The sequence below is a fragment of the Temnothorax longispinosus genome, chromosome 10 (genome assembly GCF_030848805.1).
Source record: "Temnothorax longispinosus isolate EJ_2023e chromosome 10, Tlon_JGU_v1, whole genome shotgun sequence".
Lineage (NCBI taxonomy): Eukaryota > Metazoa > Arthropoda > Insecta > Hymenoptera > Formicidae > Temnothorax > Temnothorax longispinosus.
In genome coordinates, this window is record NC_092367.1 from 12,741,389 (window position 1) to 12,758,490 (window position 17,102).

Sequence of the window (17,102 nt, forward strand, 5' to 3'; positions counted from 1 at the left end):
AATCAGTTAATTTAATAAAAATATCGGTTCGATTAGCACTATAATAAGATATATAATTAATATAGGTATTAGTCCATCGATTATTTTAATCCGGTTTAACAGCGGTTAATGATTCGTATTTTTAAAATTTACTCCTCGCTTAACAAATTCAAATCACTTGTTCGTTTACTTGTGGGAATCAATGGAAAAAAAGTTTATGATACGATTGAGGGAAATTTACGATCGTCTCGTTATTACAATGTCTCGCGGAGAAACAAGGCGGCGTGCAAACAATCAGCTGTGTTATTCGTTTCGGGAGATACAATAATCATTTGCTGTGATAAATACACAATGTAAGGCCGAATACCGCCGAAGTAATGGGTATGTAGTTTTGCGTCAAACTCGTATTATACAAGAATCGGTTGGTATTTCTGCGGAATGTGTTGCATCGGCTATTCATGATCCGCAACAACTAATATAATGGGAAATGAATTGCGCTCCTTGTGTTATCTCCAAGACTTTAAGGACGTTCTCCGGCTCCAGTCGTGCTCAACTTGTATTCATGCTTAAAAAGAAAAATTTATTTTACTGAAGTTAATTGTTTATATACAAAATATTACATATAATAACATCTAAAAAATAAGAAGTTAACTTTACGCGTGAGAACTCATGCGGCGTTGCCAAGTAACTGAGGCCTATCCTTTTCTGTCACTCTGAACCGAGCGAAAAATTCATCAAATCGCGTACTTTACATAAGTATTTCTCGAAAACGAGTACCGCAAGAGTATTTTGACACTTATCGCATATTATTTCCATTTTTATGGAGCATCATATACTAGTTTTTCAAAAACATTTAGAGAAAACTTTTTTCACAATTCATTATAATGCCTGTTTCACAATAGCTCGGAATAGGAATCCCATGTTAAAAGTTGAAACTTTGAAGCTCAGTATTTTGATTTTTAATACCGCAAGAGGTACTAAAATTTATACCACGCATAAAGCACACCTAAATTAATGTATATTCACAGTTTCAAGAAAATCTAGAGAAAATCGATTTTCCGGAGAACGTTCTTAAACAGATGAATATTTTCGGCCGGAAGTGGCCTCTCTATTTTGGAAACAGTTCTGGAAATAGAAATAGAACGAAGAGGAGGACCATATTAGGAGATATGTTGTGAACTAACAGATGTCTTATATTTATAGAAAGGTTAGGGTAACTAATACTGAGGGGGGGGAGGGGAATATGTCCCATTCCCTAACTTGGAGGATCGGTTCCCTCTTCAAATATAGAGGAATTCTCGTGACAGAATACTTTCGATGGGTTGCCATCACCTTTTGATTCCGAGAGGTAACGATCGAATAAAAATCGACGATTTTTGGTCTGGATTTGAACTCGGATCTTCGGCTCATTAGAGCAGCGCACATTTCTCTGCGCCATGATCGTCATCTTTTATGTTTAACAAAGCTTACGGTTAAAAGTGCTTTTATGTAAATATATACCATGAAATTGTTCATAGTTCTATATCTGACGTTTTGGATAAGTTTTGTTCATTTCCTGGCAGTATTATAGTTTTTATGAGGCAAGTATGTATATTTGACAACATGCTGTGTGTAGAACTTTTTTGATGTTTTATGTAAGTTATTCAAGCGTTACATTATTTTTAACTCGATTAGTTTGTCGTTCTATTAGTATTGGTTAGAATTTACTAAAAAATCAAATATATATGATTTATTGAAATTATATACAAATAACAGAATAAAGAAAGAAAAAGAAGACCAGTATGCAAAGATACTTTAAAGAGAAAGAAAAATAGGAAAAAATCAAATTTTTGTTAAGTGTGGCATATTCACCCCAGTTACCCTATATTTAGTACAGTACATTTAAATAGCTTGAGGAAAGATTTACCTCAAAGAATATAATAAATTAATTTAAAAAGGAATTGTTTTTAAATCTTTTTAAAAATATTTTTTTTAACGGAAGAACGGAAGCGTGCAATTTATGCGAGTATTAATTTCACTTTTTTAGGACTATTACAACAGAGTTCTAATATAGTCCTCCTTTTCGTTCTATTTCTATTTTCGGAAATGTTTCTAAAATAGCGAGGAGACTTTTACCCGAAAAGGGAGACTTTTACCAAAACATTTATCTGTTTAAAGTTTTAATACCAGTATTAATTTCACGTCACATACGTTATACTAGTGACGTATCGTAGTGCATAAAGAAGATCAATTTTCACACGAGACAGAGAGAAGGGGGGAGGGGAGAAAACAATAACGTGTTTGGTTAACGAGCGAGAAAGTTTGGTTGATAACATCGTTCTCTGACGGCAGTATAATTATAGTAACGGACCCCATTCTTCAGGAGGCGCGTCTACGTGTGCCGTAATTTCTCTAATTGCTGTTACATAATGAAAGCGTCCATTGGCCGAGCACAATGAGATTCCGTGGCGGGCGGAATGCTCGAAACTGATCCACGCAATTTAACGCGGTAATAAAATGGAGCGATGCCGATTACGTTTTTCTTGGTATCGCGCGCGCATGTTGCAGCTGCGCTTATCACTTATCGTGAAGAAAGATGATCATATATCCCTTTCACGTAGGCGTCAGTTTCCTGATGTATTTCCGCAAATATTTGATAGACAATTTTAATGTAAAATAGCACACAATTATCGGCGATAAATTTGGGTAGCGATAATTGTGACACATTTATACAATATAAGTTAATTTGTACAATTCAATTTTGCCGACTGAATAATGAGATTACAAAGACCCATTATTCTAAATTTATTGCTTCTATAAATGCTATGCTTCTATAAATATGCCGACCGACAGAACTTTATTGTCAATGCCAGATCTCGTAATTTAAACCTTATTACTTTATCTTATAATCAATTTTAATTTTTTGAACTAATATATTCATATCACTTTTTTGACATTTGTTTAATTTTAATATTATACGGTATATCTACATGTGTGTACTCTACAAGAAGCCATCAAAGATTAAGTAATTTGTATATATAAACGATCAGTATGTATCGAAGTAGACGCGGAAAAAGTATTGCTTTATTAATTTTATTATATTTTTGTTTTTCGAAGGTGGAACATATCGACGACCGCACCCCAAACCGATTCGGCGGACTACTGCAAAGGCGACTTTCTTACGGAGCAGAGAATACAGAGCAAAATAACCACGGTGGTGCTTGCGATATTTTTTGTATCCTTACTTGGTGTAGGAATGGGTCAAACGGCGGTATATACCCTCGGTATACCGTATATCGATGATAACGTAGCCAGTAGAGAGAGTCCCTTGTATTTCGGTAAGTTTTTTCACAAATTATCACTCTTATTTATCTTTTTTAATTTTATACATCTTTTATTGTAACAGATTATGTAATACATTTTAATTAAAAAAAATAATTTAGTTATCTATTTATTTCTGCTACTCATATATTTATAACTATTAAATTCTAATTGTTAGAAGTAATTATTTTTTAATAACGTATAAAGATTTATTTTTATTTTTATTTTCTATGCGAATCAGATTACTATCCGAAACTTGATTATAGATTTGACAAACCATTTGATTATATGCAACAGCGATCACTATTGGAGTACGGATTCTCGGGCCAGCGTTAGGCTTTATTCTCGGTTCCTTGTGCACGATGGTCTACGCAGATTTGTCGAGAAATCCGCAGATTACGCCATCGGATCCAAGATGGGTCGGTGCTTGGTGGCTCGGTAAGTTCAAATAAATTATAATATCGAAATTGGAAATAATATGATTAGCTCAGAGTAGGAATAATGTAAAAAAAATACTCCACTTGCAAAAGATTTTACTTAAGTTATTTTATAATATGGATTATAATCGATACCGAATTCTTCATAAGGCACTTAACCTTTGATTTAATGTAGAGACGCAAAAAGATTTGATTCGCTAAAGGTCGCTTGACCTTCATCGTTCAAATTGCGTATTACGTGACAAATCTATCTGCGTTTGTCGCGAGAGCGTATCATTAGCCGGTTTTCAACTGGTCTCTCGTGCTCGTTTTCTTATTGAAATATACGTTCGGCGGCATAAAAATAATTACGTGGATATGGCAATTGATGGTAAAGAGTAGCAAGCTAATAAGTTATTTTAAATGCGTTAAACATTTCCGCACTGTTTATATCTGTGTTAATAAAAATGCTAGGCCTTGTACCGATTTTATAAAAATATAATTGTTATTATTTATTAACTTGTAATATATGCATTATATGCATTATATATGCATTATATATTTATATATATGTTGTTATAATAAATGTATAATTATATACACTAGTAGAGCACACCAATTATCCGGACATCAATTATTCAAAAATTTCAAAAATATTTTTTTCTACCAATTTCTACTTATCAATATTTGTTATATCGTAACATTTGGATTTATTTCTAAATATCTTAGATTAAATTATGCGTAAATAAAATTAAAATGTTATCGCGTTTTATGAAAATATTAGTAAAGACGTCAAATTCATACGTAATAAATATCTATATATTGTCTGTTTGTATATTATAAAACATAGTGCGAAATAAACACAAAATGACTTTCGCAACATAGATAATAACAAGTCATTTCAAGAGAAACACTAATCGCGGCTGATGTAGCAGTACCAAATGTAACAGCAACAGTAAAAGTACGAAGCTCCAACAGCATGGTTGAAATAAAGAAACCATTTATCGGGTTCGTAAGAGCAAATATTGTCGTGGCGCATCATGCAGTTAAAATGCATCATAATTCGGAGTACATAATTGCTCGCTTTATGGGTTTGCCAATAACAAAAGTTAGAACTGTACTTCGCAAATATGAAAGGCGACAAGAAATAAATATTATAATGCGAGCAGATAACTGTGAGAATAAGGTAGAAGTGACTAAAAAACAAAAAGAACAAAAATATAACAAGTTATGTGTAAAATTACGTATAAGGATAGTAAAAAATAATAAATTGGAAAATTCTCAAATTGTAAGTTAAAATACTTAATTATATAATTATATAATATACAAAGTACACTTATTATATCTTAATTATATCTTATAAGTAAATGTAACACACACACACACACACACACACACACACACAATACAGTGTGTATGTATTGAAAATTTTGTGCGTATAATTAATAGTATTATACGACAGTTTTATTTGTTCAGCTAACTGGTGTGTTTTACTTGTGCCTGTAATTCGTTGTTGTGAGGCAACTTTGTACTTTACTTTTTTTTAAACTATGCGAGACTTCTCTTTCACTGACTTTTCGTATAATGTTTCAGGATTAGTTTTGATATCAGCGATGCTGATGATCGTGAGTATAGGTATGTTCGCGTTCCCAACCCGTTTGCCGGCCAGCCGAACGCCACCTCGACGAGCGGACTCACAAAAACCCAGTTTGAGAGGTAAGTCCAGATTTATCCGGCGGGAATATGTCTCTCCGATTTCTTTCGTCAGGCTAGTTGCCGCCGTTGTCGACCGCACGGCATCGGATCTCTCGCGCCAACTTAATCTGTTTTTATGGCTCGCCGTAAGCTGCTTTGCGGCAGTTCCCGTCTCTCTTTCCTTCATTATCTCCTTCTCCCTTTCTGTCCCGCGATTTTCCGTGCGAACGATCTTGAGGACGATTCCGCGGGAACGAGAAGAATAATGGGCGGAGCGTGTGTTGCCCGTTCCACTGTGATATCAATTTATCCTCGTTGGCGTAATGCTCACGTGTAAATTTAGCCCGTGCTGCGTATGTCGTCGCATTCGCGCATTCGCGCTTTCTTTCCCTTCGTTCTATGATTGTAATCTGCACGATTGTGATATTCTCGACGCCTGATTATAGTTCGTACTGGCATTTATAGCGAATTAATCCCTGCATGCGTGTGATAACATCGCGCGCAGCCGCTATATGCGAATAAATTGCATAGAGATAAGGGGTTTCGAATTGGAAATTGATTAAACGTTAGAATTTGCCCGAGCAAAGTTTGAACCCTAGCTCGCCACATTCCGCTCTAGTGGACCGCTAAACGTTTTTCGGTTTTCTGGTATTTGTATAATAATATAATTTTCTAGTTTTCTTATAATAAGTTCAGTTTAAATTTAAATCATTTTTTTACCTGATATTGTCATAACATCTTATTCAGATTCTGTATTTCCAATTTCTACAGTACAAGCTATGAAAATATTAATTAGAATGAAAATGACAACGCGACAAAGTTCGAGCGGTCTCACGGAAGTGGCGAATTAAGGACTCGAAAATAAGTGTGAAATTAACTCAAACTAGCTTGAGTTAAAAATATGTAAATATGTGTGTAAGGTGAGACCTTGTATCCCACACTGAGAAAAAAGTTGTTAACTTGATTAAATATTTTCAATTGATTTTTATTTCTTTAATTGAAATATTTATGTATTTAAATTAAATACTACATATTAACAAATACTTAAATATTTCAATTAAAAAAATAATAAGCAGTTGAAAATATTTAATCAAGTTAACAACTTTTATTTCTCATTGTCAGAGTGCAGTTTCATATAAATGTCTGCTCAAATGCCTGATGATTGTTATGACTGGCACTTGATCAAAAGCACAAAAACACATCCTTTAATGATTATTTCATATTCGAGATTATCTTATGTAAATCTGCAGGAAGATATAATTATGAATGTATAAATGGCACATGAGAGTACATATGAAAGTGAATGCTGCAGGAAAATGAGTATTGCGAAGGAAAAGCAGAGTGGCTTTCGCGTGATTGCTAATTATATTTCCACGTAACGTAACGGCAAGTGTGTTTTTGTTGTGCGCTGAAAGTATCGCGACGAAAGGCGAAATTCTGCACGCCATCAGCCACTTGCCATAGTGCCGTGGATCGAAGGCTAACGAGAATGCAAATAGAAGCCGGAGACAATGTGCTCTTCGTAAGTTAATCGGGAGCTCACGACTAGCGATTTCGCCTACGGCTCAGATAATGCTTTCTCTTACACATATATTTACATTGCACATCAAGGTAACAATATATCGGTGTGCCCTGAATCATGATTTTCGTCGATTTTCTTTCGACCCGTTAATTTAATTTTTCGTCGATTAAATGACTTTTATTATAATATTTGGTTTTTTTATATTTAGAGAAAATAGGAATAAAAGTATGAGGATCATTAAAAAATTCTAATTATTACAAAATTAAAAAAAAATACGAGCGATGCATTGTACTCTAGAGAGTATTTATGTATAATAATATTTTTTACCAGAATTCTTTCCCAATTGTAAATAATTTTCTACGTCGCTGTAGAAAACTTCGGCTACATTATTCAAGTTAGGAACGTGTGTTCGATCTATAACAACCCACGCGTTTAAATCGCTTCCATTCTCCGACGACGATCGAGATGCAACAGGATGAATCACGATGCTGCCACATCTGCAGCTGCATCGATATCTCGCGCGGGATCTCGATATCGGTCTCATCGTCATCGCGCGGCGACGAATAACGCATTTATATGGCTCTATCTGCGCGTATAAAAGAAGGATACGAGGCGAATCGAGCGATCTCCGAAGCCGGTAAGCCTCCGGCGGTTTAAGGTCAATGGCGAATCTAGGTGCCGAGCGAAGAAAATCGGTATCGCCTCCGCCTATAATGTATGCGGGTCCAATCGGGAAAGAGTACGGCTCGCGCCGAGATTTACAGGTTTCGACACGCCTGTAAAAAAAAAGAAAAGAGTTAGGCGCGCGATTAGGCTCTCTCCATGGAGAATCGTCCTCTCCTCGAGCGACTCTCTCGCGAAATTCAGCAACTGTGAATAATCAGCCTCGTCCCCTGATTAGATTCCTGCGCGTTTGCCGTTTTTTTCCCTCCCTCGGTGTTTCCAGCTGAACTTCTACTGCCAGAAGTGGCTCTTTGAAGACGGTGTTTCATGCTTCGTTTGCGATCCAATCACCTTGACCTGTTTAATCTTTTGATTTCTCTCAAGCCGCTCAAAGTATTGACAAAAATTTAACACGTTTTATCATGTTAATGCGCGTTTATATTAAAGTCATTATATTGGTTGCAAATATAATAATTAACCCTGAAAAATACCCTAAAAGTGTCTTGATAGAACATTAAAAGAAAAATTCTCTTTGAAGATAATATTAATTTGCGTATTACATTCTTTGTAAAAAAACAGTCTTTTGTAACTAAATTTTTCTCTTGAAAACAAAAATCTACTGTGATATTTCCTTTAACCCAGACAACATGTCCCATATTGGGACATATATGCCGTCTTAAAAATGTCATTAAGACGTTTTAAGTCTCGGTTTGGACATTGTGTTCCAATTGTGTTTAAAAATTCCATACAGCTGTTTATAATGCAATACTAAGGGACCAGAAAAGGGCAAACGCGTAAGAACAAATTTTCATAGTTCGTATATTTTCGAAAGGACACAAATGGTACACTTTCTAATAAGTTTCTCAAACAGTTTTCTATATGCGATTTTCGAAACGCTTCGTCTCAATTATCGCGTATCGCGTATCGCGTTACTGCGTAACTAAGCGAGAACTTAGCTCGTTCTCCGACGTCGAAAGCCCTGAAATCGTCGGATGCTCCTAACAGACCCTCTCGTGTGAGGACGGTGCGTTCACGTGAACGTGTGTGCGTGTACGCGTCGGGAGTGCACACGCCGCCGCCGCCACTCTCTGCGTGTGTGCGTTAATAATAATGACTGACCGACTCGTGCACGAGGTGGGGCAAGTTCACGGTCACGCGTCGTGCATAGAGGCGGTGGTGGACACGCACGCGCGTACGTTTTGCGCGTGCACACGGACTAACATACGTGTGTCTCTCACTTTGGATCGTTTTTTTCCTTTTCTCTCTCTTCTCCCTCCCGTTTTTTTTTTACGTTCTGCGTTCTGTGTTCCTCTCGTCCTCTTCCTCTCTCTTCCGCGTTATTCTCGGTCGCTCTATACGCAGCTCGCTCGCGCTATACGAGTTGCATTACTAACACTGTCGCGCTTAATTCGGCGGATCGCCTACGTGCGGGCCTTTTTAATGTCTAACTTTTAACTCGCGTCTCTTCTAATGTTTTATTTATTGTCGGATACGATGTTATTTTGTTTAAAGCGCGTCGCCGTGCCTCCGCATATTTGTAACGAATATTTTACTGCCGCGTTTTAGGCGTAGCTTATCTCCGAGCCCGACGCCATGTTCCACGCGTGTGTAAATCGAGTTACACAGTGATATGAAGAGATCGCGACACCGAAAAATTTTAATTATTACTGCAGTTGTAGAGATCAGATATTTTGAATTCACGACGATTAGGTTTGGAGGGTACAATTGACCTGCCCTGCAGTATTCAAATCTCACCGAATAAGCCTACTCCAATCAGACTCGATTGTTATCCAACTATTGCGTTGCGTAATCGTTAAATTTGATGAGCGATGAGTTGTAATTATAAAATGTATAACATTTATGCGTCCGCATAATCAGCACGTATATGCTCTCTCACCGGACCGCGTCGATTTATTTGTGTCTCTCGCGTTAATCACTTAATGGAGTTGCGAAATCGGCGAGGTGAAACATCTGTCCGTAACGCGAATGGATATATTTTTAAATATACGATAGCGATCGGCGTCTCACGTTCGAACCTTTAAAGGGTACGCTATACGTGCGCGATAATACTCGGAGCGCAATGTTAGTCACGTTTGTCTACTCATGGTCTGTGGGACGTCCCTATGCGGAGTTGCCACGACCGGAGTTGCCTCTCCTAGCTGGCCTCTCACGGGTACCTAGAAGACTTCTAGGCAAGTCCTAGGCATATAGCCGCGTTTGCACGCACAAGGTTACGCATATACTGTACACTTTCTACAGTATCGTGCGAAAAAGATACTCGAGACTCGTCCCGAGGAGATAAATTAAGTCCTCAGCGGAAGAAGACCGAGGGGCATTCATTTAGCCTCTCTTTGAGCAAATTGCAAAGTGATTAATTAACCCTTTGACCCGCTCCTCGATTTATAATAATCGGGCTTTTTAAAGGGACAAATCTCTTTTTCTCGAGACTTCATCTGGAAAGTGAAATCGCGTGATTGCGATAGAGCTTAAAATACTCTGAAACTTTTATTTCAAATATTTTTAATTCCTTGATGCATGAGAGATTTTTAAAATTTTGCGATATACTTTTTCAATACCTTCGTAATTTTTAAAGAAACTTTACGACAGTATTTGATTTTAAATTATCAAAATCCTTTGTTTTGCTACTTTTCAAAATGGGACAGGAAGGAATGTATGCATCCATAGCTTCAACGGTATTCAACGGTATTCAACGTTAAAAACAAATATACTATATTAATTTTAAATTGCTATTTTTACGTCTGAATGCTATAGCATACAGAAAAATAATTTTTTATTTTGAGCCTTATGACGATTTATCGAAAGAGACAATCGCGAATGTTTCTCTCGTTAGAACTGACAGTAAATTAATTCGAGAGGTGTATAAATGCGTTTGCCGAGCCTCGAGAATAATTTTGTGCATTTTAATCGCAATAATATCGTTCCTTAATCATCGGGGAACTAGAATGCTGGCGGACTATAGCTTCCTAAAAAGCAGGTCTATACGTTTTTCAATGGGTCAATACGTTCGTTTGGCCGAGCGATATGTACCTTTGTCTGGCGAAGGTAAACGCGTGTGTAAAAGTCCACGCGACGCATCGATCTCCACCGATACGTTACACTGATTCCGGTGAAACTGCCAGTAAACGTAGCCGTCGTTGTCGTCGTCGTCGTCAATGCTATAAAGTCGCTTGGAATCGCTCAGGGCTTTATAACGCAGAATCGTACAGCAGGAGCCTCCCTTTCTCCTTTTCTCGGCGCGATCTCTTTCTCCGTTCCTGTTTCCCATCACCGACCACCTTCGAACCCTTTCGCATCCTCCCGAGGAAGAGGACGCGGAGAGGAGAGGACTCGATTGCTGGCTAATTAGCTCGCCCCTCGTAATCGAGCTCGTAAATATACGGCGGATCGGTAGACCCGGCAACTCTGTCAGATTCGCAGAGGACGAGTATATACGGCTGTATGTACGGCTCGAAGGGACAGAGGGAAGATCAGGCGAGACCGGGACCAATAAGAGATAACCGTGTGGCCACGCGTGCATCTCTCGCTTGCCACGAGATGCATCTGCGCGGCAGAGCCAGATCGCACGACTAGGACTATCGCTAAGCCCTGCGTAACCTTCGTCCATGAAACGTGTAACACTTCGAGTCGATGACCCGTATACCCGTTGTACATTAATACGGCGGTCCGAGAGATCTCATTTCTCTCATTTGCCTAGAGGGAGCATAATTAGTGGGACATTTCACATCGGACTTTCGAAAATTTCGAAATGACATGGCATCCAATCGGATTTCGTTAGAACGTCCGTTATCTGATACCTTCTATATGCACGTCGACTGATTTATTGCTATTAGGTTACTAGATTTACATCTATCTTCCAACGGTTTTCAGACAAGGAAAATAAGACACAATTTACATTTTAATCGATGATAAATATTTATTACTCAAAAATTTCTGGTTGTCAATTGCTGTAATTCTTTTTTGTTTCACCTGTGTCGGAAGTCGATGACAACCTTAATGAACACGTACAAGCAGAAGTTTACGGACTGATCTGATATTAATTCTTGCACTCTCACACGCGCACATTCATATATTAACACTTTGATTGTTTACTGTTGCAGACTTTCCCAGCGCTGTAAAGAGGCTGTTGAAGAACGACATTCTGATGTTCAGAACCGCAAGTAGTGTGTTACACATCCTGCCAATCGCCGGTCTCTATACCTTTCTGCCCAAGTACCTCGAGAGCCAATTTCGCCTGCCGGCTCATCATGCGAACATGATCTCAGGTAATTATCGCGAGTGAACACGCGAGCGGGGCCTCCGGGAACCCCGAAATGTATCCCCAATTATATTACTGATGATATGCGCACCGTGAGAGATGAATCGTGTCCTCCGGAATAACAGCGACGACGTTTCCTGAAAGATCGGGCGGGCGACGTCGCAAGATTTCGTCGCCGGATGTCCGTCGCGATTACGACGCAAAGTGGATAATTTGACGTAAACGTCAGAACGGTCGTGGTCATTTCGCTCACGAGAAAAAAAAACCTTGTTTTCTCATTTCGTCCATCGTGCAGGAAGTTGCGACAAAATCTGTCGGCCAATCAAACAGAATAATCTGGAATTATTATTAATGCTTTGTACGACTTAAAAAAAACATGTATGCTTTCTAAAAGTCGAAAACTGAAATATCACTCAAAATGTGAAATGCAATTGTAATGAAAAGTGAAAATTGAGCCTGTGCACTTTGAGCGTTTCGCCACTCTAACAAAGAGCAAAATATTGCGCTCCATAAGTTGGAGTGAAATCGCATTTCACTCCATTTGAGTACAGTAGATCAGTGTCCACAGGAATGAATTATGTCATTCTACAATTTTGAGTGAAAAATTTTACTCTGTTAGAATTATTATTTATCAGTCAAACTTCGGTGAATCGTGATGTAACTTTAGAGTGAGATCGTACCACTACGGTAGAGTAGCCGCTCTAAAAATTTGAGTGAAAAATTCACTCCTACCTTATGAGTGTCCGCATTTACTCAAATTAGAGTGGCGACCCTCTCTTTTGAAGTGACTATCGCAATCACTCTAATATATTAGTAGCGAAACCATGCTCTATGAGATTTAGAGAGTGTAATTTACAGCAACATTATACATACTTCCGATTCTTTTTTTTTTTTGAAAAATATTAATTAAAATTATAATGAATAAATAATGTTAAAGTGACGTAATGGAAGATGTTGCTAGTAGTATCGTGGCCTGGCTGCGCGTGCAGCGATAATGGATAGTTCGATATAAACGGTAGAACGAACTCGCGCGTATCTCGGTATTAATTGTATAGTACCTTATCTTACGTACGTGCACGCGTTAATTTATGATATTGTCCGCCGAATAATTCGCGTCGGTCGTAGAACAAGGCTACATTCCGTTTCTACATTCTGATTCTACTTCCCGTCATTTTACGCTTGTCCGGCTTATATTAATTAAGTATGGTCGTATTATTAAGTGGCGAGTATTTTGAGAACTACCATTGTTTCGCAATGCTATTGTACCGATTTTGAATTATTTCGTAGCTGCCCGCGACGAAAATGTATTAAACTAATAAAAATACAAGTAGAGCACTTTAATTCTGAAGCGTTATGACAAATTTTGAACACTATATTTGATATACTTTGTAATTATTGAAAAGCTCTTTTTTTATTATATATATATATATATATATATATATATATATATATATATATATATATTGAATAAAGAAGATTAAATAATAAAATTTATTTGACTTATTAAATAAAATATTGGATAGTCTGTAGCTTAAATAGAAATAAGTTAATAAAATATATGGTTGTCAATTTTGTTTTGTAGGCTATTCGATAACGACGACTGTATGCGTGGCGAGGTGGGCAGGAAAACACAAGGATTTCTAGAATGCTCTATATAGTATATTTGCTCTTTGTACACTTAGACACGTCTGAACGCTACGACACTACGAGCTCTTCTGTGCTCACACAACGACCGCACGTAAGCGTGGCGCCCCGAAGCTCGCGCCACTCGGGACCTGCCCTCTAGAAGGGCGGGAGCACGTCGCTCGTTCAAAGCCCAGCTTCTCATATGTTTTTTACACAACTATAATGTAATAATATACTTTACACTATTTAGTGTATTAAGAGAGCAACGTGTTTTTATTCGACGAGTGCGCTGATTTTTTTTATTAGTGAAGTCTATTTTATAATGAAGTGACTATCGCCATGCCATTCTTGAGTTTCCATGACTGGATTATGACGCACAACATGAATTGCCAGGTGAATGGCTCTGAACGGTCGTATAATGAACGCGATTTTTTGCACAGGTGTTGGCGGGATCCTAGTGATGGGATTGGGCATCATAATTAGCGGCGTATTTATCTTGAGAGCGAAGCCTAATGCCAGATTCGTCGCAGCCTGGATCGCCTTCACCGCGGTCGTTTACGCGATCGGCATGGGTGTGTTGATGTTTATTGGTTGTCCGATGGACGACTTCGCCGGACTCGTGTCACATTCCGACGGGTAAGTGATTTCATCGCATCTAGCAAAATTTTACGTCGGCGTCGCTCTAATGATTACGGTCGACGCGGATGTCGTTGAAAGGAAAATTCCTATGTTACGAATAAACAGGTGAAATTATTAGCATACAAGCATATGTTAAATGAAAATAACAATACACAGGAGACCTCCATATAACACAATAAAAAAATTATAATATTTGTTTGTTTTAAAGTAAAGTAAAAAGGATTTTATATCTTTAATTTAATAATAATCTGTTATATCTTTAATATTTAATTTACATTTTTTATAAATATGTATTTCCATATGCATACATAATTCATATATATCTATATATATAAGTCACGTCTGTCTGTCTGTCTGTCTGTACGCGAACTACTCATTCGTTAGTGGACCGAATTTTTACCAAAAGTATATGAAACTGGGGTAGAATTTCCCGGGGATGAAAATGTCGCGGCCAATTTTTTGCTACTGATTTTCTGGAAACCGGTTCCGAAATTTTTTCAAATTTTACGAGAATTAATTGACCAAATCTTAAAGAATTGTATATGATGTAAGGGTAGAATATATGTCCCAGAGAGTGCCATAAAGTGTACAATTTTTCGTTACCGATCTTTTTGGAAACCGGTTCCGAAATTTTTTCAAATTTTACGAGAATTAATTGACCAAATCTCAAAGAATTGTATATGAAGTAATGATAGAATATATATGTCCCAGAGAGTGCCATAAAGTGTACAATTTTTCGTTACCGATCTTTTTGGAAACCGGTTGCGAAATTTTACCAACTTTTCGGGAATTAATTGACCGAATCGTAAAGAATTGTATATGAAGTAGGGGTAGAATATTTCCCGGAAATTGCCATAAAGTGTATAATTTTTCGTTACCGATCTTTTTGGAAACCGGTTCCAAAATTTTTCCAATTTTTCTGGAAATAATTGACCGAATCTCAAAGAATTGTATATGCTGATTTTTTTGAAACCGCGAGTTTAATTTTTCATTAATGTACTGATTTTCTTGAAACGTTTCCGATTTTTGTTTAAAAAAATCTGCGTGATTTTTTAAAAAATGTACATTAGAAGACGGTCAGGATGATCTATTGCTAAGAGCAGCACTAAATTATGAAATGGAGGAAGCTGCAAAGGCCAAAAAAAAATAAATCTTTTTTTTTATATAATTTTCGGGAATTAAATCGATAGGTCATAGGTCGATTAGTTTTAAATGAAATATGTTGTATGTAGGATTTGCTACCAATTTTCTGGAAACCGGTTTTTCTAATTTTTCGGGAAATAATTGACCGAATTTTATATATTGACCAAAGAGTTATATATGAAACAAGGGTAGAATTTTCCGGGGAGTGCTATAAAGTGTATAATTTTTTGTTACCGATCTTTTTGGAAGCCGATATCAGAAATTTTTTAATTTTTTTGGGAATTAACCAGTTACTTCAATTTGTGACTGTCGCGAGCGATTAAGACCGGTTTTTGGAAACCGATTACGAAATTTTTCCAATTTCTCGGAAAATAACAAGTAGTTCGCGTCAGACAGACAGATATACAGACGTCAGGTACTTATATATATAGATAGGAGTAGAAAGAACTAAAGAATGTAATAGAATTAGAAAAATTGCTAATAGTAAAGTGGTTTACAATTTCTGTTAAAAAATATATATACGTGATTGCTCCAATTTCCGCAAACTGAGATATCAAGCTGAATTTTTTAATGGATAATTTTTTTAATGGATAATTTTTATAGATAATTTTTTGTTACCAATTTTTAGAAACCAGTTTGGAAATTATTAAAATTTTGAGAAATAATAAGTATTAATTGACCGATTTTTTTGAAACCAGTGCCAAAATTTTTTAAATTTTTGGAGGATAAGTTTAATTTTTTATTAATGGATCGATTTTCTTGAAACCGGTGCCAAAATTTTTCTAATTTTTTGTTGATGATTTTGATGAAATTGGTACCAAAAGATTACTAATTTTATGGAGATGGCTACTATGGGATTGAAAATTCGGTTTTATAGGGTTCTATTGGTGCTCCTAATTAATGAGTGAGTTTGGGGAGAGGGGAATAGATTTTGAGCCCGCGCGAAGCGCGGGCGAAAAATCTAGTATCTATATAATATGTGTGGTTCGCATAACACGGAATGCATTTTTCGTGTTATGTAGAGATCTATATTACTAGTATACTATATTACAATTTATAATTAAATATTGTATTAGCATAAATCGAGTGTCAGTGAAATTAACCAAGCATTCTGTTAATCTTATATCTGGTATCAAGGACGACAAAGTGTCTAACGAAATTATGTATTTTAGATTGTAAAGATAATTTTAGATAATTTTTTATTAAAATAAGATGTAGAGAGAAAGACAGAAAAGGTCTAGAATAATATTAGCATCCGTAATTATATACAGGCATTTTAAATGTTGACGTTTACGTTCTCGGATCTAGTGCGACACGTGGCAAAGTTCATTTTGCGTTCTCCCTTCGATAATATCGCAGCTTGACAGTATTTTCGAAAGCGTTTGACTCATGTTATAGTAACATCGTTACGAAACTATCGCGATGGTCACTTCGCGCGGTCTGGCGAACGACGGCTGGTATTTAACGAAAAACAACGTGCTCGAATGCGTGTCTGATTAGAATGCGCATCGTAAATACACGTATCGGAAACGCGCGCGCGTGCGGACCTCCGCCCTCCCTTCCTCTTATTTACAAGTCAACAATATCTCCTGGTTCCCCTAAATACATACATCTCGAGCTCTTCCGATTCGGGTTCCTCGTTTATTTATTAGGCGCGCGAAAGCGAGAAAACTTTGACAGTGACTTTGTGCAATCTAGAGCATTATATCTCATCGAGCGGAAACCGTCATAACGTGGACAAATATATTTTTTTAACAACAGGATTTAATTGATTTTAATGGCTTGATTCTTGTGCGGCTGTGAATTGCTTTATCTCCTTGTTTTAGCAGAGATTTTTTCCCAA

At 37.0% G+C, this 17,102-nt stretch overlaps 1 protein-coding gene across 4 annotated transcripts in view; it reads left to right on the top strand.

Moving 5' to 3' along the window:
- The window catches only part of Oatp74d (Organic anion transporting polypeptide 74D), a 208,261-nt gene that overhangs the window by 176,756 nt on the left and 14,403 nt on the right, over positions 1 to 17,102 (top strand). For all 4 annotated transcript variants that reach the window (XM_071791863.1, XM_071791864.1, XM_071791865.1 and 1 more), the window contains 5 exons: positions 3,076 to 3,296; positions 3,577 to 3,717; positions 5,289 to 5,411; positions 11,694 to 11,858; positions 13,918 to 14,113. In XM_071791863.1, the coding sequence (XP_071647964.1) occupies positions 3,076 to 3,296; positions 3,577 to 3,717; positions 5,289 to 5,411; positions 11,694 to 11,858; positions 13,918 to 14,113 (846 nt within the window). The remainder of the gene's footprint in view (positions 1 to 3,075; positions 3,297 to 3,576; positions 3,718 to 5,288; positions 5,412 to 11,693; positions 11,859 to 13,917; positions 14,114 to 17,102) is intronic.